The sequence below is a fragment of the Pristis pectinata genome, chromosome 2 (assembly GCF_009764475.1).
Source record: "Pristis pectinata isolate sPriPec2 chromosome 2, sPriPec2.1.pri, whole genome shotgun sequence".
Taxonomy (NCBI): Eukaryota; Metazoa; Chordata; class Chondrichthyes; order Rhinopristiformes; family Pristidae; genus Pristis; species Pristis pectinata.
The window spans coordinates 85,910,049-85,937,513 of NC_067406.1; the positions used below are offsets into that span (position 1 = coordinate 85,910,049).

The following is a 27,465-nucleotide window of genomic DNA, read 5'->3' on the forward strand; positions in this document are numbered from 1 at the left end:
CTGTTCTATGTTCTATGTTCTATGTTCACTCTCAGCCGTAACAGGAACACAAACCAAATATCGGAAGGTCTGGCAATATCAGTGAAAAGAAAAATATAATTTACCTTTAAGGTTGATGAAATTTATCAGAATAGGTCATGTAAATGTGAACTCTATTTCTCTTTCTGCAGGTACTGCCACACCTGCACACCTCCAGTATTTTCAGTTTTTATTTCAAGAACCTGATCCACAGATACAGCCACACCTACTATTTCCAGCATTTGCACTAGTTGCTTTGGTATTATTTCAAATTGCTTAATGCCTTCGTTAAAATAATTACAGATCAATTGCACAGGAATGTATTAAGTGCTCAGCCAGTGAACTTGCCAAGAGCAATTTCAGGCTTAATGGTTCTGATGTTCAACTTGGATTCTTTTTCAATCTTTTTATTAGTTTTCAAATTAATACACATTAATATATCAATGTTTATACATGTAATACAAAGAGATCAGGAGAACAATCATGACATGGATAATCATAAAGAACAATAAAGTATAAAAAAAATCAACGATCTGTTAGTGAATGAATATAATATAAAAGAAAAAGATTTATCATAAAATATAAAAGAAAGAAAAAAAATCCCCAAAACAATAAGAAAAATTATAAACAATATATCAAACCAAACTAAGCTAAAGAAATTTTTTTTTAAAAAAACAGAAAAAAACTGGACTAAAATTTCCCAATAGAAACAGAGCAATATTATGTCGTCAACTCTGTTCCTCTAAATTGAAAGGTTATTATAAGGGGATCTATATCATGTGAAAATATTGAATAAATGGACTCCAAACTTCCTCAAATTTAAGCGAAGGATCAACAGTACCACTCCTAATTTTTTCCAAGTTTAAACATGATATAATTTGAGAGAACCATTGAAAAGTAGTAGGGGGTATTGGATCCTTCCATTTAAGCAAAATGGATCAGTTCAACTTGGATTCTGATACGTTATCACCCCAACTGTCCAATATCTCCTTCCAGATTAGGCACCAAAGCAGCATATTGCATTCTGCATATTGCATCAAATGGGATCACTTAGTACTAGTTAAATATATTGAAGGAGGTATCACATGAAAACATCATTTGGAAAGTTGTTTAATTTTAGAGAATGGACAACAGCCCCAACAATCAAATGGACCTGGAATCTGAAGGAGATTAGATACTTAGGTTGTTTCTCAGGACATGTCTTTTCTGACAGAGAAATAAATAAATATAGATCAAAAAGGAGACTTTTTTTTGAAGCTGCATAGGTAACAAACTCAGTGAACCCAGCTAATGGGGAAAATATCTAGGAGAATGAGATGGAGAAAAGGCAGAGAAGGGCAGTCTAAGAACCATATGGTGTGAATAGGAAGTGGAAATATATAAAAGAGCAGAGTGCAAAAGTAAGGCAGAGAGAGACAATATTTTCTTTAAAACTCAAATTTGTTGGCATTGTCACAGGAGATCAAAACTAAGTCCTGTTAGTTAAGGCTGTGAAGTTAGATCAGTTGGATGTCCACAGACATAAGTTCCATTCATTTATGAAGCCATTTGCTGAAATGTTGATCCTCCACTATAAAATTAAACATACACACCACTGAAGATTTTTATTTTAATCACAATCTTTAAGTAAACTTGCTACACATTTTTCTCTAGATAAGATGCTCTCTCAGAATTAGCACCTGAGGTCTCTCCAGTAAGCAGGGCTCTAGGTCCCCTATGCTCAGAAGTTTACCATTGCTGCCCAATACTAAATTATATAATGATCTTATTAGATAGCCCTAGAAACGAAGTACTTTGTATTGTGAATCAAATAACTGTAATTAGCTATATGCTCCCACAGAGATCTCTCAGAAACAGTTCTAAGGGACATACTGAAATTTAATTGAATCTCTATTGCTTCTTCGGGATTTCAAAAAAATTGTACAACCAACCCCCTTAAAAGGCCTAGCTTCTCTTTTACAAATGGGAAAAGTGACTCACTCTAAGATTTGTAAGAGAAGATCAGCAGATCTGCCACTCCACCTCCAAAAGATGCATCTTTTTGTAGCTGGACAGGATACCTAAAGGACGTCCAATGAACCTTTCTGTGGTCTGGGGTTTGCTCAACTGAGGTACCATTGAACCTGGCTCCTGCTTTGCTAGATGTGAACTTCTATCGATGTTACATCCCCACAAGACTGGTTGCTGGGATTTCCAGCATTATGCCCAGCTGCTTCTAATGAACAAGTCTCCTTGCCAGTTGTGACATTCATAAATCACTGTCCTTGGTGATTACTTTTTTGGGGTTTAGAATGTGCTTTCTTCGTAATTAATTCAAAGAGCACCAATTGTTATATTAAATTGTTTAAAATTCCAACATAGCCTAATCGTGAGAGATCTCAAAACAGGATAGTGTTGAATGAACTATAGCGTGGAGACTTGGTTACAAAGCATTGCATATTTTACCAGCATGACAATGTAATTGTATGTCAATTTCCAGACAGACTCTTAATTGTCTTCTCTTCTATTTTAGACATGGATTATGTCTTTGCATACTGCAGTGGGATTATTCTAACCAGTACCATCTATTTTCTCATATACTGTGGAGTGAAGAAAAACAAACCATCTGTTTATTCAACTGCAATATTACCTGGTAAGGTGAAGTGATCCACATTCACCATGCTCCTGATACAATTACCCAACATAAGCAGGCAATTTGACAACTTCTTATCACAGACTGATCCTGTGAGGAATTTCCATATTCATTTAAGAGATGATTCCTTTATAAATTCCAGGCTACCAGAAGTAAGGGAGAATTATTTTTTTTTAGCAACTTATCAACTGATTGATCGTGAAGTGAGTCAGAAGAGCAGCTATCCCTGAGTGCAGAAAATAAATGAATACAGAGTCATGTGAAATGGTATCTGACGGTGAAATCCATCAAGGATTTCAAAGATTCATGCAAAATGCATCAATGTTGTAGACCTTGGTTCAGCCAATATTAGCATCCAACTGCCTGTAATAAATATAGTTACCAAACTGACATTTACAGTTTTCTGCATCAGGGTTGTTGATTTAGATCATTGAAAAGATGCTGAAAAAATAGATGACTAAACAAGGTGTGTTAAAGACACAGTGTCTGCAATGGTATAGGCAAGTAAGGGGTCAAAAAGATGGCACTCGGCGTATGACATTGAGAAATGTAAGGCTATCCACTTTGGCATTGTTTAATTGGTTGAAATGACTAAATGTTGGCTTTCAGAGGGATCTGGGTGTTCTCATAATGAATCATTGAAAATTAGCATGCAGGTACATCGAGTACTTAAGAAGATGTATGTAATTTTGACCTTTATTGCAGGGGTGATGGAGTACTGGGGTAAGGAGTTCAATTTGCTACTGTACAGGTCACTGGAGAGAGTACACTTGCGCCTGCAGCACAGGTCTTAAAGGAGAATACACTTACCTTAGATATGGTCAGAGGCCATTGTTGCAGAGTCATTGAGCATATTCAAGGCTGAGATAGATAGATTTTTGGACCAGAGGGATCAAAGTATAAGGGCCTAATAAAATAGATCAAGGTATATGGAGCAGGTAAATGAAATTTTATTCATTTATGTGACGTTGGCATCGGTGTCACTGGTGAATTGAGGTAAAAGAATAGATTAACCACAATCTTTCTGAGTGGCAGAGAAGCTCGAGGGGCCACTATGCCTGTTCTAAGCATAGTTTCACTTAGCTTATGTTCTCTTGGTATCAATTAAGTGATGGTTTAGAATCAGATGCAAAAGAACTAAATCCACTCCCCAAAGGCCAGTGCATAGTCAGCTACATGTTGTGTTTTTGGCTTTCTTTGGATGATATCCATTTTTTATGGAAAGCTTTTTGAGATTGAGTTTTGTTTAGATAGAGTGGACAGCCTGCGCCTCTTTCCCAGGGCACCAATGCTCAATACAAGAGGACATGGCTTTAAGGTAATGGGTGGGAAGTTCAAGGGAGACATCAGAGGGAGGTTTTTCACCCAGAGAGTGGTTGGTGCATGGAATGCGCTGCCTGGGGTGGTGGTGGAGGCTGATACGTTGGGCAAGTTCAAGAGATTGTTAGATAAGCATATGGAGGAATTTAAGATAGAGGGATGTGTGGGAGGAAGGGGTTAGATAGTCTTAGGAGTGGTTTGAAGGTCGGCACAATATGGTGGGCTGAAGGGCCTGTATTGTGCTGTATTGTTCTATGGTTCTATGGTTCTATAGTTTGTCTGACATTTTAATGCAGAAAACTTGCCTAGTTGTAGAAATGTCACAGGGTGCAAACCTTGAAAATATCTGTTAAAGCCAGGTGTGTTAGTCTGTGGATAGTTGCAGCTCATATCCTATTTCAAACTAATCTAAATAGGGACCACTTTCTTATCACAGATTGTCCCTGCCAGGATTTTCCATATTTGTTTAAGAAAAGATTTTTTTGTTAAATCCAGGCTGCGGAAGTAAGGGAGAATTATTTGCTTTTTAAGAAACTTGTCTACTGACTAATTGCGAAGAGAGTCAGAAGAGCAGCTGTCCCTGGGTGCAGACAATAAATAAATACAGAGTCATGTGTCTGAGCAGGAAATCTGGCCTAGTGAAGAGTAAATGAAAATTTTAAAAAAACTGCAAATGCAGGCAATCTGAAATAAAAGCAGAAAATAATTAAAACATTTAGCAGGTCAGGCAGCACATGTAGAAAGAGAAAAAGAGTTAGATTTTCAGGTTGAAGACCCTTTATCATAAGTGGGAAAGAGAGTAAACACGTTTCTTTTAAATTACAGAGAGAGTGGGGGGGGGGGGGGGGAAGCAATGGATAGGACACAGGTAATATCCGTGATAGGGTAAGGGCCGGATTGCTGTGGTGGTAAGTGGTTAATGGAGTCCTCTGGTTGATAGATTAATGAAGACAATTAGAGAGAGAGAAAACAAAAAATCAATTAAAAACAATTAAAAACTGTGAAATGCAAGTCAGAGCTGTAGGAAATGCCTAACAGAGAGTAAGGAGAGTCAGTGCAGAGAGAAAACCAATGTTACAGATAGATAAGTTCTAATACAAATGGAGAAAATGAATTGCCTGAAATTGTTGAATGTGATATTGAGTCCTGAAGGCTGCAGTGTATTAATGTTGGGCTTCATTCCAACAGTGTAGGAGGCCATAAGTGGATAGGTCAGAGTGCGAGGAGTATTAATGTGGCAGGCAACTGGAAGCTCAGGGTAACTCCTGTGGACTGAACAAAACTGCTCTACAAGACTGTCAGCCAATTTTGCATTTGGTTGCCGAATTATGAGCACTGATTGCAGTACACTAGGTTGGAAGAAGATGGAAGGACTGCCCAGTTCCCTGGTGGTGGGAAAGAATGAGGTAAAAGAGGAGGAGTTACTTCTTTTGCGGTTACATGGGAAAGTGCTGTAGGAAGGGGAGTGGATGGTGAAGAAGGGAGAATGGACCAGAAAGTCACAAAGGGAACAATTTCTTTGGAATGCTGAAAGGGGAGGAGTGGGAAGGATGGGTTTTGTGGTGGAATCTTGTTGAATGGATGAAAATACGGAGGATGATCTATTGAATGTGGAGGCTGGCAGGGTGGAGGGAGAGGATCAGGGGAACTCTATCCTTGCTCTGCTGGGCAGGAGATTGGGTAAAGAGTAAAACTCTCTTCTCAATTCTTGAAACAGTCAGGGCAGGAAGGAGGTAATTGAGACAACGAAATAGTGTGACAATTTATAATGTTCATTTGAGAACATTTATTAGGCTCTTTGTAAAAATAAAGAAGCTGAAGGATTTGTGTTTAGGTTTGTCTCTCTCTCTCACTCTCTCTCTGAGTTTCCATAGAACCATAGAACAATACAGCACAATACAGGCCCTTCAGCCCACAATGTTGTGCCGACCTATAAACCACACTTAAGACGATCTAACCCCTTCCTCCCACATATCCCCCTATTTTTAATTCCTCCATATGCTTATCTAACAAACCCTTGAACTTGACCGGTGTACCTGCCTTGACCACTACCCTAGGCAGCGCATTCCATGCACCAACCACTCTGGGTGAAAAACCTCCCTCTGATATCTCCCTTGAACCTCCCACCCATTACTTTAAAGCCATGCCCTCTTGTATTGAGCGTTGGTGCTCTGGGAAAGAGGTGCTGGCTGTTCACTCTATCTATTCCTCTTAATATTTTGTACACGTCTATCATGTCTCCCCTTATCCTCCTTCTCTCCAAAGAGTAAAGCCCTAGCTCCCTTAGTCTCTCCTCATAATCCATACTATCTAAACCAGGCAGCATCCTGGTAAATCTCCTCTGCACCCTTTCCAACGCTTCCACATCCTTCCTATAATGAGGCCACCAGAACTGGACACAGTACTCTAACTGAGTTTTGTAGAGCTGCATCATTACCTCGCGGTTCTTAAACTCGATCCCCTGACTTATGAAAGCAAACATCCCATAAGCTTTCTTAACTACCCTATCCACCTGCGAGGCAACTTTCAGTGATCTGTGGATATGAATCCCTAGATCCCTCTGCTCCTCCACACTACCCAGAATCCTGCCGTTAACCTTGTACTCTGCCTTGGAGTTTGTCCTTCCAAAATTTACCACCTCGCACTTCTCCAGATTGAACTCCATCTGCCACTTGTCAGCCCAGCTCTGCATCCTATCAATATCCCTCTGCAATCTCCTACAGTCCTCCACACTATCCACAACACCTCTGTGTTGTCTGCAAACTTGCTAACCCACCCTTCTACCCCCTCATCTAAGTCATTAATAAATATCACAAAAAGTGGAGGTCCCAGAACTGACCCTTGTGGGACACCACTAGTCACAGCCCTCCAATCTGAATGCACTCCCTTCACCACAACCCTCTGCTTTCTATAGGCAAGCCAATTCTAAATCCACTTGCCAAGCGTCCCTGGATCCCATGCCCTCTGACCATCTGAAGAAGCCTACCATGTGGAACCTTGTCAAATGCCTTACTAAAATCTATGCAGACCACATCTACTGCACTACCCTCATCAATCTTCCTGCTCACCTCCTCAAAGAATCCTATCAGGCTTGTGAGACATGATCTTCCCTTCACAAAGCCATGCTGGCTGTCCCTGATCAGTCCATGATTCTCTAAATGCTCATAGATCCTATCTCTAAGAATCCTTTCCATCAGCTTGCCCACCACAGACGTAAGACTCACTGGTCTGTAATTCCCTGGACTATCCCTACTACCTTTTTGAATAAGGGGACAACATTTGCCACCCTCCAATCCTCCAGTACCATTCCCGTGGACAACGAGGACTCAAAGATCCTAGCCAATGGATCAGCAATCACCTCCCTCGCCTTGCGGAGCAGCCTGGGGAATACCCTGTCAGGCCGCGGGGATTTATCTGTCCTAATATTTCCTAACAGCTCCAACACATCCTCTCTCTTGATATCTACATGCTCTAGAACATTCACCCTACCAACACTGTCCTCTGCATCATCAAGGCCCCTCTCCTTGGTGAATACTGAAGAGAAGTATTCATGGAGGACCTCACCCACTTCCACAGCTTCCAGGCACATCCTCCCACCTTTGTCTCTAATCGGTCCTACCTTTACTCCCATCATCCTTCTGCTCTTCACGTATGTGAAAAAAGCCTTGGGATTTTCCTTAACCCTACTCGCCAAGGCCTTTTCATGTCCCCTTCTTGCTCTCCTTAGCCCCTTCTTAAGTTCCTTCCTTACTACCCTATATTCCTCCTGAGCCCTTTCTGATTCTTGCTGCCTACACCTTATGTATGCTGCCTTATTCCTCCTAACTAGTTGTTCCACCTCTCTTGTCACCTATGGTTCCTTCACCCTGCCATTTCAGTCTTTCTCCAGAATGAATGGAAAGATAGATGTAAAGATACAGGGGAGATTTGACATCCAGCTCAGACTGCAGATTCTTATCATTGTATTTCAGGTTGCAAACTAGTTGCTGGCCTGTGTAGGCACACTACTGAAAGAAATTAGTTTGAATCTCTCCTGTGAATCTCCAGCAGTTTTGTTCTTGGAAGAATATATAAAGCTAATGCAAAACATTTAGCAGCTTTTCAACATAAAATACAGTTGATCACATTACATTCTGATGCTGTTTGATGTTTGAGTAATGGGCATTAGTCTCCAGATATTAGCTGCTTTAAGTACACATCTGTAGAATATGGATTAAGAATTTAGGTTCAGAAATTCGACAGAAATTGACAAGATTTGCCATTATTATCAAACTGAGAGGGGCAGTTCTGAAGAGGACCTCAGGAAATAAAGGATGAATTTGAAAAAAAGCATGTGATTTAGAAGAATAATTGCAAGCAATACTTACATTTATATTGCACCTTTCACATCCTCAGGTTGTGTCAGTGTTTACAGCTAACAATGTACTTTTGAAGTGTAGTCACGGTTGCAATACCGTAACCTATTTGCAAGCTCCCTCAAACTGTAATGTGATAGTAACCAGATATTGCTGAGAAATAAATATTAGCCAGAGCACCAGGAATGACACCTGTGATCATCTTCAAATGATTGTTGTGGCTTCTTTTACAGAGAGGGTAGATAGGATGTCTTTTTAATGTTTGTTGGTTCTTTTGCAGTCACCTGAAAGGGTAGATGAGATGCCTTTTTAACAGCATCTGTGATAATCCATCTTACCTTCTGAAGCAGATATAGGAGTGCTCCCAATCACATGAATCACATTTGTTCATGTATAACATGAACATACATACAGTATTGCAAAAAGGAACAGTATTGGGCAACAGACTCGAGTCATGACGCATTTAACTCAAACTCAAGATGTCTAAGATAAAGATCATCCCCTCAGTACTAATCACCAAGCTTCAAAACCTGGGCCTCTGTAGCTCCCTCTGCAACTGGATTCTCGACTTCCTCATCAGGAGACCACAGTCAGAGCAGATTGGTAATAACATCTCCTCCTTGCTGACAATCAACACAGGCACACCTCAAGAATGTGTGCTTAGCTCTACTGTCTCTATACTCACGACTGAGTGGCAAAGCACAGCTGAAATGCCATCTATAAATCTGCTGATGGCGTCACTGCTGTTGGCAGAATCTCAGATGGCAACAAAGAGGTGTACAGGAGTGAGATAGATTGGCTGGTTGAGTGGTGTCGCAACAACAGCCTCGCACTCAACATCAGCAAGACCAAGGAACTGACCAAGGACTTCAGGAAGGGGAATTTGGGAGAACACACACCAGTCCTCACTGAGAGGTCAGCAGTGGAAAGGGTGAGAAGATTCAAGTTCCTGGACGTCAACATCTGGGAGGATCTCTCCTGGACCCAACACATTGATGCGATCACAAAGAAGGCACGCCAGCAGCTCTAATTTATTATGAGTTTGAGGAGATTTGGTATGTCACCAAAGACTCTTGCAAATTTCCATAGATGTATGGTGGAGAGCTTTCTGACTGGTTGATTCACAGCCTAGTATGGAGGCTCCAGTGCACAGGATCACAAGAGGCTGCAGAGGGTTGTAGACTCAGCCAGCTCCATCATGGGCACAACGACCACCCGCCCCCCCCCCCCCCCCCCCCCCCACCGCCATTGAGAAAATCTTCAAGAGGCATGCCTCATGAAGGTGGCATTCATCACTAAGGACCCTCACTAAGCACACGCCCTCTTCTCGTTTCTGTCATTGGGGAGGAGGTACAGGAGCCTGAAGACCCACACTCTTGATTCGGGAACAGCTTCTTCCTCTCTGCCATCAGATTTCTGAATGGTCCATCATCCCATGAACACTACCTCAGTATTCCTTTTTTTGCACTGTATAGCTGTTGCAAAACAACAAATTCATAGGGTCATAGAGTCATACAGCATGGAAACAGGCCTTTCAACCCAACTGGTGCATGCCGACCAAAATGTCCATCCAAGGGAGACACAAGAGATTCTGCAGGTGCTGGAATCTGGGGCAACATACACGAAAACTGCTGGAGGAACTCAACAGGTCAGGTAGCATCTATGGAGGAAATAAGCAGTCGATGTTTTGGGTCGAGACCCTTCATCAGGACTAGAAAGGAAGAGGGCAGAAGCAGAATAAGAAGGACGGGAGAGGGAAGGAGAACAGGCTGGGAGGAGATAGGTGAATCCAGGTGATAGGTGAGTCCAGGTGAGAGGGGGAGGGTAGGTGGGTGGGGGAGTGGGGAGATGTAATTAGCTGAGAGGTGATAGGTAGAAGAGGCAAAGGGCTGAAGAAGAAGGAATCCTATAGGTTTCTGGTCAGGTTGGAGGAACAACACCTCATATTCCGCCTTGGTAGTCTCCAACCTGACGGCCTCAACATCTATTGCTCTAACTTCTTGTAACCCCTCCCCTCTTCTCCTCCTTTTTTCCCCTCCTTTCTCCTTCTTTGTCTTCCCTCATTTCTGTGACACCCTCTCCCCTTCTCTTTCCCCTTCCCCCAACCTCATGACCTGCCCATCTGTTCCCCTCCCCTGTCCCTTATTCCATGGTCCACTGTCCTCTCCAACCGGATTCTCTCTTCTTCAGCCCTTTGCCTCTTCTACCTATCACCTCTCAGCTTCTCACACCTCCCCCTCCCCCACCCACCTACCTTCCCCCTCTCTCCTGGACTCAACTATCACTTGAACTCACCTATCACCTGCCAGCATGTGGTCCTCCCCCTCCCCCCACTTTATTCTGGTTTCTGCCCTCTTTCATCTCCAGTCCTGATGAAGGGTCTTGACCCGAAATGCCGACTGTTTACTTCCCTTCCTAGATGCTGCCTGACCTGCTGAGTTCCTCCAGCACTTTTTGTGAATGATGTCCCAAACAAGCTAGTCCCATTTGCCAGCGTTTGGCCTATAACCTTCTAAACCTTTCCAATTCATGTTCCTGTTCAACTGTCTTTTCAAAGTTGTTATTGTACCTGCCACAACCACAATCTCTGGCAGCTCATTCCACATACTTACCACCCTCTGTGTAAAAAAGTTGTCTCTCATGTTCCTCTTAAATCTTTCCCCTCTCACCTTAAATGTATGCCCTCTTGTTCTTGATACCCCAACTCTGGGAAAAAGACAGAGTGCATTCACCTTATCTATGCCCCTCATAATTTTTACACCTATATATGATCATCTCTCAGTCTCCTGTGCTCTAAGGAGTGAAGTCCTAGCCTGTCCAACCTGTCCCTATAACTCAGTCCCTCAAGTCCTGACAGCATCCTTGTAAATCTTTTCTGCACTCTTTCCAGTTTAATTACATCTTTCCTGCAGCAGGGTGACCAAAACTGAACACAATACTCCAAGTTTGTCCTCACTGGCGTCCTGTACAATCGCACCATAACCTCCCAACTTTTATATATTCAATGCCCTGACTTATGAAGGCCAGCATGCCAAAAGCCTTCTTCACCACCCTGTTTACCTGTGACTCCATTTTCAGTGAACCACGTACTTGTACTCCAAGGTCCCTCTGTTCTACAACACTACCCAGGGCCCTGCTGTTCACTCTGAAAATCCTACCTGGATTTGACTTTCCAAAATGCAATACCTCGCACTTATCTGTATTAAACCCCATTTGCCATTCCTCAGCCCACTGACACAGCTGATCAAGATCCCCCTGTAATTTTTGATAACCTTTTTCATTGTCCACTATACCACCTATTTTGGTGTCATCTGCAAACTTACTAACCATGCCTTCTACATTCTTAACCAAATCGTTGATATAGATGACAGACAACAATGGGCCCAGCACCGACCTCTGAGGCACACCACTAGTCACAGGCCTCCAGCCCGAGAAACAACCTTCCACCATCACCCTCTGCTTTCTACCATCAAGCCAATTGTGTATCCGGTTAGCCAGCCCTCCTGGATTCCATGTCATCAAAGTCAGTGATAATAAATCTGATTCTGATTCTATCCAATATGACCATTAATCAACAATTCATATATCACTCTGATGAGTCATAATCAAACTGTTCAGTACTAAATCCATGTCATTGGCTTAATTTTCAACTTTAGCAAAAGTTATGTTCTGGCAAGGTTTATACATCCCCAAGTACATCTTGAAGCCTTATAAGGAAATTGAGCAGAGCAAACACTGGGGAGTCGAGACGTTACTGCCAGTTAAGTAGTTATACACTTATCCACACCCATCAAAGTTGAAGGCTTTGAGTTTCCTGTCCAGAGTTCTTGCCAAGACATGAGAGACATTCTTGTGCTAGAAGATCCATGAACTTGAGGCACAACATCAGAGGACTGGCTTATGAGAAAAGGTTGGACCGACATGGGCTTTTAGTCTGACAATGAGGAAACTGAACTGATCATATATAAGGATTAAGGATAGTAAAGAGAATGAAAAAGGATAATCCAGAAAATTGCACTGGACTCAACTGCTATTTGTAGACAAGGGAACAAAGGTTCAAAATGGTGAATGGGAAAATTAACATTTCACCAGGAAGTTGTTGTTCACAAAAAATGATCAATATATGGATCAGATGTTTGGAAAGACAATGGAGAAGCTAACAGTTGTACGTGTAATAAAGACAGTGATGGGGCTTCATCCCTGAATGAACATGAATTTGAAGACTTTCTGCATCCATTTTCAATTAAACAGTTTAGACAATTAAAATCAGATAAAAGTTTATCCTGGTAATTATAATCAGACATAAACCTTATAAGGGAATCAGTAAGGATTCAAAAATTAAGATTAAATTAACAGAAAATTGAAACGTCATTACCTCAGTGATTCACTTAACCACCTTGGCTTTATTCACCAAGATTTTTTTAATGTGAATTAAAATTAATAAGTGGTTGAATGGAAATTGGCAACATGTTCCTTCATGCAGCAATGGAAGCTTATATTTACACTTTGTTTATTCAGTTCCTACCATGTTTTTCTGGAAACTAATAGAAAGCTCTGATTTTTAAAAAAATCTTTCAGATCCAAAGCCACATTCCTGGAGGATTCATTGCTTCTAGAGTGCTTGGCTCAATAACAATGTGGCTTGGCCAACAAGGAACAGAGTCTGTGTATCTGATTCTTGGTGCTCTTGACATTCTGATGATTAATTTTTGTTGAATGCTGTCTCATTGAGAGGAATCAGAGAGGGCTAAAATTTGCTAATTAATTCTCCCAGCAATTCTTTTATAGAGGTCCACAATTATAGAGTCATAGAGTACTATAGCACAGAAACAAGCCCTTTGGTCCATTTAGTCCATGCACACCTGATCTTCTGCCTAGTCCCATCTACCTGCACCCAGACCATATCCCTCCAAACCCCTCCCACCCATGTACCTATCCAAACTTCTCTTAAATGTCACAATTGAACCTGCATCTACCACTTCCGCTGGCAGCTCGTTCCACACTTGCACCACCCTCTGAGTGAAGAAGTTTCCCCTCAGATTCCCCTTAAGTATTTCACCTTTCACCCTAAATCCTCTAGTTCTAGTCTCACCCAACCTTAGGGGAAAAAACCTATAGGCATTCACCCTGTCTATACCCCTCATAATTTTGTATACCTCTATTAGATCTCCTCTCATTCTCCTACGTTCCAGGGAATAAAGTCCTAACCTATTCAACCTATCCCTGTAACTCAGGTCCTCAAGCCCTGGCAACATCCATGTAAATTTTCTCTGCACTCTTTCAAGCTTATTGATATCTTTCCTGTAGGTAGGTGACCAGAACTGCACACAATACTCTAAAAGTCAGCCTCACCAACATATTATACATCTTCAACAGAACATCCCAACTCCTGCACTCAATGCCCTGATTCATGAATGTGCCAAAAGATCTCTTTACGACCCTATCTACTTGTGACACCACTTTCAATGAACTATGGATCTGTATTCCCAGGTCCCTTTGTTCTACCACACACCTCAGAGCCCTACCATTCACAGTGTAATTCTTACCCTGGTTTGTCCTCCCAAGGAGCAACACCTCACGCTTGTCTGCATTAAATTCCGTCTGCCATTTTTCAGCCCATTTTTCTAGTTGGTCAAGACCACGCTGGAAGCTTTGATAGCCTTCCTTGCTGCCCACTACGATCCCAATCTTGGTGTCAGCTGCAAATTTGCTTATCCAGTTTACCACATTATCAACTAAGTTATGGATATAGATGATAAACAATAAAGGACCCAGCACCGATCCCTATATCACACCATTAGTCACAGGCTTGCAGTCAGAGAGACAACCGTCTACTACCACTCTCTGGCTTCTCCAGCTAAGCCAATGTTGAATCCAATTGGCTACTTCATCCTGAATGCCAAGTGAATTAACCTTCTGGAGCAACCTCCGTTTGAGGGACTTTGTCAAAGGCCTTGCTAAAGTCCATGTAAACAATGTCCACCGCCTTTCCCTCATCGACCTCCTTGGTAACCTCCTCGAAGAAATCTGTAAGATTGGTTAGACATGACCTACCATGCACAAAGCCATGTTGACTATCTCTAATCAGGCCCTGTCTATTCAAATACTTATATATCCTGTCCCTTAGAATACCTTCCAATAATTTACCCACAACTGACGTCAGGCTCACCGGCCTATAATTTCCTGGCTTACTCTTAGAACCTTCCTTGAACAACAGAACAACATTAAGTATCCTCCAGTCCTCCAGCACCTCACCCGTGCCTGATGTTTTAAATATCTTTGCCAGGGCCTCTGCAATTTCTGCACTAGCTTCCCACAAGGTCCAAGGGGCATCTTGTCTGACCCTGGGGATTTATCCACCTTTATTCACCTCAAGACAGCCAGCACCTCCTCTTCCATAATTTGAATATGGTCCATGACCTCACTACTTTTTTGCCTCAGTTCTATGGTCTCTGTGTCTGTCTCGAGAGTAAATATGGATGCAAAAAATTCATTTAAGATCTCCCCCATCTCTTTTGGCTCCATACATAGATGACCATGCTGATCTCCAACAGGACCAATTTTGTCCCTTACTACCCTTTTGCTCTTAATAAAGCTATAGAAACCCTTGGGATTCTCTTTCACCTTGTCTGCCAGAGCAACCTCATGTCCTTTCTTTGCCCTCCTGATTTCTCTCTCAAGTGTTCTCTTGCATTTCTTATACTCCTCAAGCGCCTCATTTGATCCTAACTGCCTATACCTGATATCCGCCTCTTTTTCTTTACTAGGCCCTCAATATCCTTCGATAACCAAGGTTCCCTAAGCCTGTTAGCCTTGCCTTTTATTCTAACAGGAACGTACAGATTCTGTACTCTCATTATTTCAATTTTGAAAGCCTGCCACTTACCAAGCATCTCTTTGCCGGAAAACAGCCTGTCCCAATTCATGCCTGCCAGATCCCTTCTAATTCTATCAAAATTGGCCTTACTCAAATTTAGAATCTCAACCGAGGACCAGTCCTATCCTTCTCCATAATTATCTTGAAACTAATGGAATTATGATCACTAGATCTAAAGTGTTCCCCTATGCACACTTCTGTCACCTGCCCTGCCTCGTTCCCTAAGAGGAGATCCAGTATCGCACTCTCTCTGGTTGGGACCTCTACATATTGATTGAGGAAACTTTCCTGAACACATTTTACAAACTCTATCCCATCCAATCCCTTTATGGTGTGGGAATCCCAGTCAATATGTGGAAAGTTAAAATCACCCACTGTTCAAACCTTATTTTTCTTGCAACTGTCTGCTATCTGTCTGCAAATTTGTTCCTCCAAATCCCACTGACTATTGGGAGCTCTATAATATAGTCCCATTAATGTTGTCATCCCCTTCTTATTGCTCAGTTCCACCCATATTGCCTCAGTCGATGATCCCTCCAGTATGTCCTCTCTGAGCACCGCGTGACATTTTCCCTGATGAGTAATGCCACCCCTCCCCTTTTAATACCTCCCTCTCTATCATGTCTAAAATATTAGAACCCTGGAACATTGAGCTGCCAGTCCTGCCCCTCCTGCAACCCAGTCTCACTAATGGCTACAACACCATAATTCCTCATGCTGGTCCATGTTCTAAGTTCATCTGCCTTACCTACAACACACCTCACATTAAAATAGATGCATCTCAGAACATTGGGCCCACCATGCTTGACTTCTGTCTTTGCTTGTAGGCTTAACATTTGCTTTCCCCACTTGCTGCCCTGTTACTCTGCTGTGGTTCCCACCTCCCCCCCCCCCCCCCACAACTCTAGTTTAACCCCCGCTCCCAAGCAGCACTGACAAATCTTTCCACAAGGATATTGGTTCCCCTCCAGTTCAGGTGCAAACCGTCCCATAGACTGATGCAGTTCATCTGTAGGCATTTAATAATTCTCAATTTCTTTAATTCTTAGCTTTCTTCTCGGGACTGCTGTGGGGAATAGCAAACAGTGCTTGGTTTCTGGCAAACTACTACCTTGGTGCAGTTATCACATTTCCTCTTGTTACTGCTGTGAGTATCATAAAGTACTGCTCATATTTATAATAAAAACAGAAAATGCTGGAAGCACTCAGCAGGTCAGGCAGCATCTGCAGAAAAAGAAACAGTTCATATTTCAGGTCCGAAGAACTGAACTGCGGAAGAGAGAATGCAAGTCAGTTTTAGGTAGTAGATAAGATGGGGTGGGGGGCGGGGGTGCGAATGGGTAGAACCAAGGGAATATCTCTGATAGGGCGAGCCCAGATGACTAATCGCTGCTATTAAAGAAGAGATAAGAATGTATTAAGCTTCTTGGGAACACGATTTTCAGAGACGCTTAAGGAATTTGCGGGAAAGTCAGCACTTAGTGCAAAGTTAGAAAAGAAATGAGAGAGACAAGCAATAAAAACAATAGTCTCCAGGCAAGAGCCTGCTGACAAAATTACACAAAGAGACCAAGAGGGAAAGAAAGCAACGTAAAACCAAAGCTGATGGGGATGGCTAACCATGCCCGACTGTTAGAGAGGATGAGGGCATCTACAGGGATGCTGGTGGTCTGGAGTCCGTTCACACTCTGGCGTACCGGCAGACAGATGCTCTGTGTCAAACATTTTTATTTCCTATGAACCGGTTCGAGGGGTCAGTGTGTGGTGTTCCATTTGCTAGCCACCTGCTCTGCATTCCCCTCTGGGCTACCCTCGCACCCTCCACTCTCTGTGAGGGCAGGTAGACCTGGTGCAACAGTGGTCCGAGTCAAGTTGCCCAGTTTGTCCCATTCTGACCCCCACCCCAATGGTGGGGGAAGGCGGAACCCCTGGAGAGTGTCAGCGGGCATTGCTTGGCACTCAAAAGCAGAGCAGAAGGTAAGGGGGGGCCGGTGGCACGCAGCAGGGCCCAACTAACTCCTGTTAGTTACGATCTGTCACATCTCTTGGCCGAATAAGAAACTTAAACTGTCCAAGAAGGTAGCTTTTCTTGGAAAATGTCTCACAGGCAACTTGTCAACTCACAAACCACAGGCACTACAGAGCGTTCACAGCTTATGGGTTGCCATAATTCATATTAGTTGTGATCAGAGCATGAAGCAACGTTATTATGTGTTTTATATGCACAACATTAGCGTTGCATGTAAGGAATTCCATGCTTTTAGTATAGAATAACTTGTAGCAGTTAGCATTACGCTATTGCAGCACCAGCGACCCTGGTTCAATTCCAGTCACTGTCTGTAAGGAGTTTGTACGTTTTCCCCGTGTCTGTGTGGGTTTCCTCTGCGTGCTCCGGTTTCCTCCCACATTCCAAAGACGTACAGGTTAGGAAGTTGTGGGCATACTGTGTTGGCGCCAGAAGCATGGCGACACTTGTGGGCTGCCCCCAGAACACTCTATGCAAAAGTTGCATTTCACTGTGTGTTTCGATGTACATGTGACTAGTAAAGAAATCTTATCTTATCAAACACAACACTGTCAAAGATACAGGAGCTCAAGGACCTAAAAATGTCATTGTAATAGCCCTGGCAGGGATTCATATTAATAATTTCCTGGGTATCTGGAATTAAACACCATTCCACTGGAGAGACAAAGATTTTCTCTGCTCTGTCAGCTCTACTGGTTAAGAATGATGACAAACTCCTTGTGGTAGATGTATTGCGCCTGAAAAGAAATGAAGCTTCTTGACGCTGTTCTAAAATGATGAGTGGTAATAGTTCAGAACAATGACAAGAATTTTTCCATTTGCTCTAAGAATCATAAGCTACATCATTGTGCCCTTTTGTGACATGATCAGGATTTATTATTGCCCAGGGTGACCAGGATTTCCAGCAGAATTCAAGGTTCACCTTTGTACACATTAACACTCACCTGAATGAAAGCTCAAGCAGATTCACACCATTCAGAAGAAAGTATTTTGCTTTGATTGGCTTCCCATCCACGACCCAAAATGTTAAATCCTTCTGTCACCCATGCAGGCTGGCTGAAATGTGTAACTTCTTCAGAATGCACTGCAGAAAGTCGCCAAGCTTTCTTTGAGAGCGCCCACAGATAGCACCCAGAGGGGCAAATGTTGGAGATGCTTGGCAATGGCACCCCATGCGTATCTCTTTGCAAATCTTATATCTCCATGACTTCAAATACATCACCATTAGAACATACAGCACAGGAACAGGCCCTTTGGCCCATGATGTTGAGCCAAACTAATTAAACTAGTAATTAAATGCCTACCTAAACTAATTTTTTCTGCTAACACAATGTCCATACCCCTCCATTCATTGCACATTCATGTGCCTATTGTTATGTACCAGCAACAAAAGAAACACACCGAGTCATGTGTAAGCATTAGAAACTGTTTTATTAATAACTACTTATGCTAATAAGAAAAATAAAAGTAAAAATGTTAGAATGTTAGAAGTAAAAATGTTAGATCTTAAACATTAACCCCCAAAACTAAACTCGAAGTATGTGTGTAGCAAATTCCCAAACTCCAAGTCTAGGAACAGTTCTCAAAGTTCAGTTCAGCAAGCCATAAGGTGAAACGTGAGCAAAGGTTTCTGCAAAGCCACTGTTGACTGAAGAGAAGATGTAGAGAGAAAATAGAGAGTAATTACGAAATCCAACTGTTCCACGATGGAACTCATACAACACCTCAATCACTGATGATCTCCATTCCTTTGTTCCGAAGCACCTGCCACCCTGAAAGGCACTCAAGACGTGGCCGTCCACACAAATACCTGTTTCCTTCTACAGGTTAATGACAAAATGGACTCCACTGGATTATTCCAAAAATCCATATGTGGATTGCAGTGATAGACACAGTTATCCATTGATACAGAGACCAGCAGGCAGGTTTCTCTCTCCCTCTCTCTCTCTCTTCTCTGACTGACTGACTGCCCCAAAAACATCATCACGTCCTTTATCTCCTGTTGTTGTCATAATCATGCCACACACACACACGCACTCACACACTACTGCACTATGTCTTAAAGGGACATTCACCAATAGTAACTTAATCCGTAACACTATTTAAGAGCCTCTTAAACACCTCTATCATGTCTGCCTCCACCACCATCCTTGGCAGTGCATTCCAGGCATCCACCACTCTCTGTGTAAAAAACTTGCCCTCCACGTTTCCTTTGAACTTAACCCTTCCCACCTTAAAAATTGCCTTGCATATCTCCTTTGGACATACTGCCTCTCACCGTTCCTTCACTGTCACTGAGATCAAATGCTGGAACTCTCTGCCTGACAGGACTGTGGGAGGACTTCCACTGCAGGGGCTGTAGCAGTTCAAGAAAATGGCTCCTTGCCATGTTTCTTGGTAAGTTAAGGCTCGCCAAGCATAAATTCTGGTCACCCTAGGAAATAATAAATCCTGATCATGTCACAAAAGGATGCAATGATGTTGCTTATGATTCTTAGAGCAAACAGAAAACTTCTTGTTGTTGTTCTGAGCTATTACCGTCTCAATATTTTAGAACAAGCAACAAGGATCTCCATTTCTTTGCAGGCACAATAAAGCTTTTTAAAATGTGAAAATGTGTTTACCTACCACAAGGAGTTTGTCATCACTCCTACCCTGTAGAGCTGACAGAGCAGAGGAAGTCTTGGTCTCTCCAGTGGAATGGTGTTTAATTCTGAGCAGAAATCTGCTGGAGGAACTCAGTGGGACCTGATGCAGGGTTACAACCCAAAATGTCAATAATTCCTTTCCCCCGACAGCTCAACCCACTGAGATCCTCCAGCAGATTGTTTGTTGCTCCAGATTCCAGTATCTGCAGTCTTTTGTGTATTCAGTGTTTAATCCCAGATCCCCAGGAAAATGTTGATATCAGTCCTTGATGGGCTATTATTTTTCATTATTCAATCCATACACTATGTTCCCATTTCTCATCCAACCTTTAATGACAGCAACAAATTTTCCATCAAGGGGAGGAAGATGCAGCCCCATAACAACCACCCCAAAGAACAGAGGAGAAAAGATCCACCCACCCAAAGCAGACCTAGCTGCAAAGTGAGCAAGAGGTTACTGACATTTTCATCAAGAGGTTCAATCGTCATGGTGCAGCCTCGAGTATATTTGCAAAGGGAATGAAAGAGAGAACTTAATATTTCAAATAAAAAAAAGATCAGTATTTGAGAGGCATTTTATTGATGTCCCTATTAATGGCGGGTGTCAAACAAGAAGCCTCTCAGAGAACCTCATTTTCTATCTTGGAACCTTGCAGCCTAATGGCATGAATATTGAATTCTCCCACTTTAAGTAACACCCCCCACCACCACCACCCCCCCAGCATGTTTCTTCTCTTCTTCCCTTTCCGAGCCTCTTTTTTTCTACCCCCCTCTTTTTTTCTTTTCTCTCCTTACCTTTGGCCCACCCCCTGGTGGATGTGCTCTCCCCTCCTCCCCCGCACCTGCCTGTCACTATCTCTTACCTACATCTACCAATCACCACCTTGTGCTCGCCCTGCCTCCCCTTCTTTGTCCACCTATCACTGCTCTGCTTTTCCCTCCTATATATTGGGCTTCCCCTTTTCCTATCTTCAGTCCTGAAGAAGGGTCCTGACCCGAAATGTTGACTGCCTGCTTTTCTCCATGGATGCTGCCTGGCCTGCTGAGTTCCTCCAGCATCATCGTGTTTTTCATCAAGAAGCCTCTCAGGATTGAGGAATTCCATCTTTCTCCATGTATTGAGCAATAAAGTGTCCCCCCATCTGACTCTCCCGGTTTACTCTTTGACAGTGGCTTATCCAACCCAAACTTCACCTTTTTTATTCACATTTTGAAGCGTTAGCAGAGGGGCTGTAGTTTCACATGTTTGTCCCTGGTCTGGTGACCAAGACTTGTTCACTCAGTCAGATTAGCTTTGCTCTCCTTGAATCATCACTCTTCCCTTCAGCTGCTGCCTCTTTACTCTCACACGCAGGCTAAGCCAAGCTCGATGATGCAAAGAGCACTGTGGAATAAAACCAGGAGTGGAATGTGTACTTATATGCTTTATAAACAGGAAGTTAGCCAATCAATGATTCATCATGAAGCTTAATCAACCTTGAAACATCTCTTCCCTCACCACTTCTTTTAACACAATTATAGATCCCTCTGCTCTCTCCTTGGAAGCAGAATCTCATGGAGGAATCAATAGATCTTCATCGCTGCTACACCACATAAAATTCACATGGAAACAAAATGAATTATAGTGATTTGGAATGATTGAGTTGGCCATTTCCTTGGCTGTAATGTTGTGTTAGGTAATGTTGCTTTGTATTACTGACCAGCTGTACTAATGCTTTTGTTTAATCAATCTTCTGCCAAACCATTCAATTCCTGTTAATGGTGTTCATGTTGATGATTCCAGTATGGTTGGTAAGTAGCTTGCCCACAGTCCTTTCCCGGAGAAAACTCAGAATGACGAATACGTTACCCCATTTTAAATATTCTCGATGAGCTGGTGATTCAAAACTGTGGTTATGGAATGTCTGTAAATCCCCCAAGTAGCCCCTATTCCACATTCTCTCAATGTCTGTCTTAGACCTGCTTTGATACCTCGCTGAGCCACCCAATTGACTTCTGTGCCTGTTGCTGGGGAATTCTCGTCTACCTGCTGCAATGTGAAAATCACATTCCCCCACCACTGGCAGATGATGATTCCTGTGGTAAACTGGACAGAGTATCAGCTTGAACAGTATCATTCCTGCATTCCTTCCCAGTCAGTTTCCATTTTTGTTAACCAATCTATTATCATGGGTTAACTGATGTATGTGTGGTTAACTTGAAACACTGGCCATTTTACCATGCTGTAGCGGTTGCTACCGCGGAATAAAACAAGACTCTACTCGGAGGATTGCCAAACAGAACTGGTTTATTTTCCCGCCTGTGCGGGCCCTTTAAGGGAGAAAAACTCCCGCCCAAAAAAACCGGCAAGGACGTAAGTCCTACGTCATCAGGACTTTCCCGCGCGCGGGTTCTCCCCGTCGCTCGGAAAGACGAGGCCCGCCGCCATCTTGGGCCTCGTCGCTCCGACGCCGCGCGACCCGACTGCCGAGCCGGTTCGCCCGACTAGACGGTGAGTCGCCACACAACCCCCCCCAGAACCGGCGAGACAGTCCCCAAGGTCCATGGGCTGCGCCAGCTGCCGCTTAGGGGGGCGGCCTCTGCGTCGTGGCGTGGCAACCTCGACAGGCTGTTGCAGATCCAAATGGGCCGGTTTGAGGCGGTCCGCCGTGAAAACCTGTTCCCTGCCTCCAATGTCCAAAATAAAAGTGGATCCGTTATTCCGTATGACTCGGAACGGTCCCTCATATGGTCGTTGCAATGGCGCCCGAGGTGTGCCCCTGCGAACGAAAACAAACTTACAGTCCCGTAGTTCCTTGGGCTGGCAGGAAGGGGCTTGACCGTGCCATGAGGTGGGAATCGGGGCCAAGGCGCCGAGCTTCTCGCGCAGTCTTTGTAGAACTGCTGGGGGTTGTTCTCCTTGGTCCTGAAGGGCAGGTATGAAATCCCCGGGGACAACTAGTGGTGCCCCGTATACAAGCTCAGCTGACGAAGTGCGGAGGTCTTCTTTGGGGGCAGTGCGTATGCCGAGCAGGACCCAAGGCAGCTCGTCAACCCAGTTAGGACCCTTCAGGCGGGCCATCAAGGCCGATTTCAGATGGCGGTGAAATCGTTCCACCAACCCGTTTGATTGAGGATGGTAGGCCGTGGTGGTGTGCAGCTGCGTCCCTAGCAGGTTCGCTAATGCAGCCCAGAGACTGGAAGTGAATTGGGTGCCTCTGTCTGAAGTGATGTGGGCCGGAACGCCAAAACGTGAGACCCAAGTTGTGAGCAGCGCTCGGGCGCAGGAATCAGTTGTGATGTCAGTCAGGGGGGTTGCCTCAGGCCACCTCGTGAACCGGTCCATGATGGTAAGGAGGTACTGGGCTCCTCTTGAAACCGGCAGAGGGCCCACGAGGTCGACGTGTATGTGGTCGAACCTCCTACGGGTAGGCTCGAACTGCTGTGGTGGGACCTTGGTGTGTCGCTGGATTTTTGACGTCTGGCAGTGCAGACAAGTCCTGGCCCACTCACTGACCTGTTTGCGCAGGCCATGCCAGACAAACTTGCTGGCGACCAGTCGGACAGTAGATCTGATGGATGGGTGCGCCAACCCATGTACCGAGTCAAAAACGCGTCTCCGCCAGGCTGCAGGGACAATAGGGCGGGGCTGACCAGTCGCAACGTCGCAAAGTAGGGTCCGCTGACCTGGACCAACCCAGAAATCTCGGAGCTGCAGGCCCGAGACTGCGGTTCTGTAGCTGGGCAATTCGTCGTTGGCTTGCTGTGCGTCAGCCAGGGCCGTGTAGTCGACACCCAAGGATAGGTTGTGGATGGTTGGTCTGGAAAGTGCATCAGCAACGACATTATCCTTTCCGGAGACATGTTGGATGTCAGTTGTGAACTCGGAAATGTAGGATAAATGTCTCTGCTGACGAGCTGACCAGGGATCGGAGACTTTGGAGAAGGCAAAGGACAGAGGCTTATGATCGGTGAAAGCGGTGAAAGGCCTGCCTTCTAGAAAGTATCGGAAATGCCGGACCGCCAGATACAGCGCTAGAAGTTCCCGATCAAAAGCGCTGTACTTCAGTTCGGGCGGTCTAAGGTGTTTGCTGAAAAATGCCAAGGGTTGCCAGCGGCCTTCGAGTAGCTGTTCCAGTACCCCACCCACCGCGGTGTTGGACGCGTCTACCGTGAGGGCAGTCGGGACGTCAGTCCTAGGGTGTACCAGCATCGTGGCGTCTGCCAGGGCGTCTTTGGCCTTAACGAAAGCAGCCGCAGCCTCGTCAGTCCAGGTGATGTCCTTGCCCTTACCAGCCAGCAGCGAGAACAGAGGGCGCATGATACGGGCTGCTGCAGGGATGAAACGATGGTAAAAGTTGACCATCCCAAGGAATTCCTGTAGGCCTTTGACTGTGTCGGGGCGGGCAAAATGGCGGATAGCATCCACCTTGGCGGGTAGGGGTGTTGCCCCGTCGCTGGTGATTTTGTGGCCGAGGAAATCGATAGAGTCAAGTCCGAATTGGCACTTGGACGGGTTAATCGTGAGGCCGAAATCGCGGAGGCGGGAATACAGCTGGCGGAGGTGGGAAAGGTGTTCCTGGCGGTTACGGCTGGTGATCAGTATGTCGTCCAAGTAAATGAACACGAAGTCCAGGTCTCGGCCTACCACGTCCATCAGCCGCTGGAAGGTCTGCGCGGCGTTCTTAAGGCCGAACGGCATCCGAAGGAATTCGAACAGGCCGAATGGGGTGATAATCGCAGTTTTGGGGACGTCATCTGGATGGACCGGGATTTGGTGGTATCCCCTAACGAGGTCCACTTTGGAAAAGATGCGGGCCCCGTGTAAGTTCGCTGCGAAGTCCTGGATGTGAGGGATGGGATAGCGGTCCGGGGTGGTGGCGTCATTCAGCCTGCGGTAGTCGCCGCAGGGCCTCCACCCTCCGGTGGCTTTGGGGACCATGTGCAGGGGGGAGGCCCAGGGGCTGTCTGACCTGCGAACAATCCCCAGCTCCTCCATGTGATGGAACTCTTCCTTTGCCAGGCGGAGCTTGTCTGGAGGTAATCGTCGTGCTCGGGCATGAAGGGGTGGCCCTGTGGTAATGATGTGGTGTCGTACCCCATGTGCGGGCCGAGAATTTGTAAACGAAGGTGCCAAAATCGATGGGAATTCGGCTAGGAGCTTGGCGAAATCGTCGCCAGAAAGGGTAATGGAGTCCAGGCGCGGGGCTGGTGGGCTGATTTCTCCCAGGGGATAGGTCCGGAGAGTGCTAGAGTGGACTAACCGCTTCCTTCGCAGGTCGACTAACAGGTCGTGGGCCCGAAGGAAATCGGCGCCTAGGAGTGGTCGGGCGACGGTGGCAAGGGTAAAGGTCCAGGTAAAACGGCTGCCGCCAAAGTGTAATTGAAGCGTACGGGTGCCGAAAGACCATATCGTTGTACCGTTGGCGGCATTGAGTAGAGGACCTGGTGGCCTGTCACGAGTGTCGCGGCCTGTCGGGGGCAAAATACTGACCTCCGCTCCAGTATCAACGAGGAAATGCCGTCCAGATTTCTTGTCCTGAACGAAGAGGAGGCTCTGTCGGCGGCCAGCCGCCGTAGCCATCAGCAGCGGCTGGCCCTGGCGTTTCCCTGAAACTTGCAGGGTGGGCGGCATCGACGGGCCTCCGCACCCCACCTCTGATGGTAGAAGCACAGCTGGTCACCCGTGTCATCGTCTGCGTTCCTGGGGCGTGGCTGCTCGGTTGCTGGGGCCGGGCGAGGCAGGCGTTGGGCTCGCGGCCTGGTGATTTGACTGACGGACGAACCGCTCTCGCGCTTGGCCCTCCACAGGACGTCTGCCCGGGCGGCCACCTCACGGGGGTTGCTGAAGTCGGCATCAGCTAACAACAAGTGGATGTCATCGGGGAGCTGTTCGAGGAAGGCCTGTTCGAACATCAGGCATGGCTTGTGTCCCTCGGCCAATGCCAGCATCTCATTCATTAGGGCGGATGGGGATCTGTCCCCCAGGCCATCCAGATGAAGTAGGTGGGCGGCGCGCTCACGACGGGAGAGGCCGAAGGTCCGGATCAAAAGATCTTTGAAAGCCGGGTACTTATCTGCCTCCGGAGGCAACTGGATGAAGTCTCCAACCTGGGCGGCTGTCTCCTGGTCCAGAGAGCTAACCACATGGTAGTACTTCGTGGAGTCGGAGGTGATCTGCCGAAGGTGGAATTGCGCTTTGGCCTGGTCAAACCAGACGCTGGGCCGAAGTGTCCAAAAGGTGGGCAGCTTGAGGGCCACTGCGTTGGCTGCTGCGCTGTCATCCATTTCACGGGTCCAAAAGCCGTTTGGACCGTCGGGGTCACCAATGTAGCGGTTGCTACCGCGGAATAAAACAAGACTCTACTCGGAGGATTGCCAAACAGAACTGGTTTATTTTCCCGCCTTGTGCGGGCCCTTTAAGGGAGAAAAACTCCCGCCCAAAAAAACCGGCAATGACGTAAGTCCTACGTCATCAGGACTTTCCCGCGCGCGGGTTCTCCCCGTCGCTCGGAAAGACGAGGCCCGCTGCCATCTTGGGCCTCGTCGCTCCGACGCCGCGCGACCCGACTGCCGAGCCGGTTCGCCCGACTAGACGGTGAGTCGCCACAATGCCATACATTGCATCAATCCCAAGACTTTCAAATCTTGACCTGAATTAGACGTAAACTGACTATGTGCCTTACAAAGGAAGAGTTTATTTAACTCATTCACTTTTCAGGATGTGGGATTGCCAGTAAGGCCAGTAATTTTTTCCCATCCCTAATTGTTCCAATGGTGAGCCACACTTTTGAATTGCCTCAGTTCAGTGAACAAACTATCATCTGTATCCTTCCCCATAATAGAACAGCCTAGAAAAGTGTCAGTCTGCAGCTCTGATGACATCTATTAGTGACCAGTGACCTTAAGTTCCTGTTGTTCCACACAATGTTTTCTCATAGCCTAGGTGTTATTCAAAGTAAATTCTGTGCTATCTGCAGCAGTTGCACAGATTCCCTTTGTATGGGTTTTTATGAGAAACTAACTCTGTCTCTGTTGATGTTGCATTTGAGACCACAGTTCTGTTACTTTGTTTTCCACTTTTAAAAGCTACTGCTCTGTGTTCTGACATGCACAGGGCTTAGACTCTGAAAGAACAGGTGAGGAATAACTGCAGGTGAATCTATTACAGTTATTTGTGTCACTTGTATTCGAAAGATTCAGTCTTTGTTTCTAGATCAAATCTTTGGTGTTGTTTGATTGTCAATGACTGTTATATTGTGCTTGGCACAAGACAGAATTCCTTTGCATTCCAGGCTATTTCCATAGAAGCTGCAATGCTACACACTAAATCCAACAGTTTCTGTTGGATCTTTTCATCTCTCAGTTTTCTGGATGGGTTTCAAGTTGGGATAAAAATGGGTTACCTCCTCTGCTTCTTTATATAAGCACCAGGCTGAGGACCAGAGAACATGTTATGAATATCAGATGACTGTGGGTGAACCACTTGGTTAAAGTGTGCCATCTGAAAAATGTTTGAAAACTACTTTCTGAGACTACTAGCGGACTTGTCCCTGAGTGAACACTCCAAAAGCTTTCCAAAATTACAAAATCACTGTAGATCTTTGAGT

The 27,465-nt window shown here is 45.0% G+C and overlaps 1 protein-coding gene across 1 annotated transcript in view; it reads left to right on the forward strand.

Moving 5' to 3' along the window:
- Positions 1 to 27,465, forward strand: part of LOC127584063 (transmembrane protein 144-like) — an 82,830-nt gene that overhangs the window by 37,817 nt on the left and 17,548 nt on the right. Inside the window, exons 9-10 of the mRNA XM_052040610.1 lie at positions 2,531 to 2,650; positions 16,252 to 16,349. Coding sequence (XP_051896570.1) covers positions 2,531 to 2,650; positions 16,252 to 16,349 — 218 coding nt within the window. The remainder of the gene's footprint in view (positions 1 to 2,530; positions 2,651 to 16,251; positions 16,350 to 27,465) is intronic.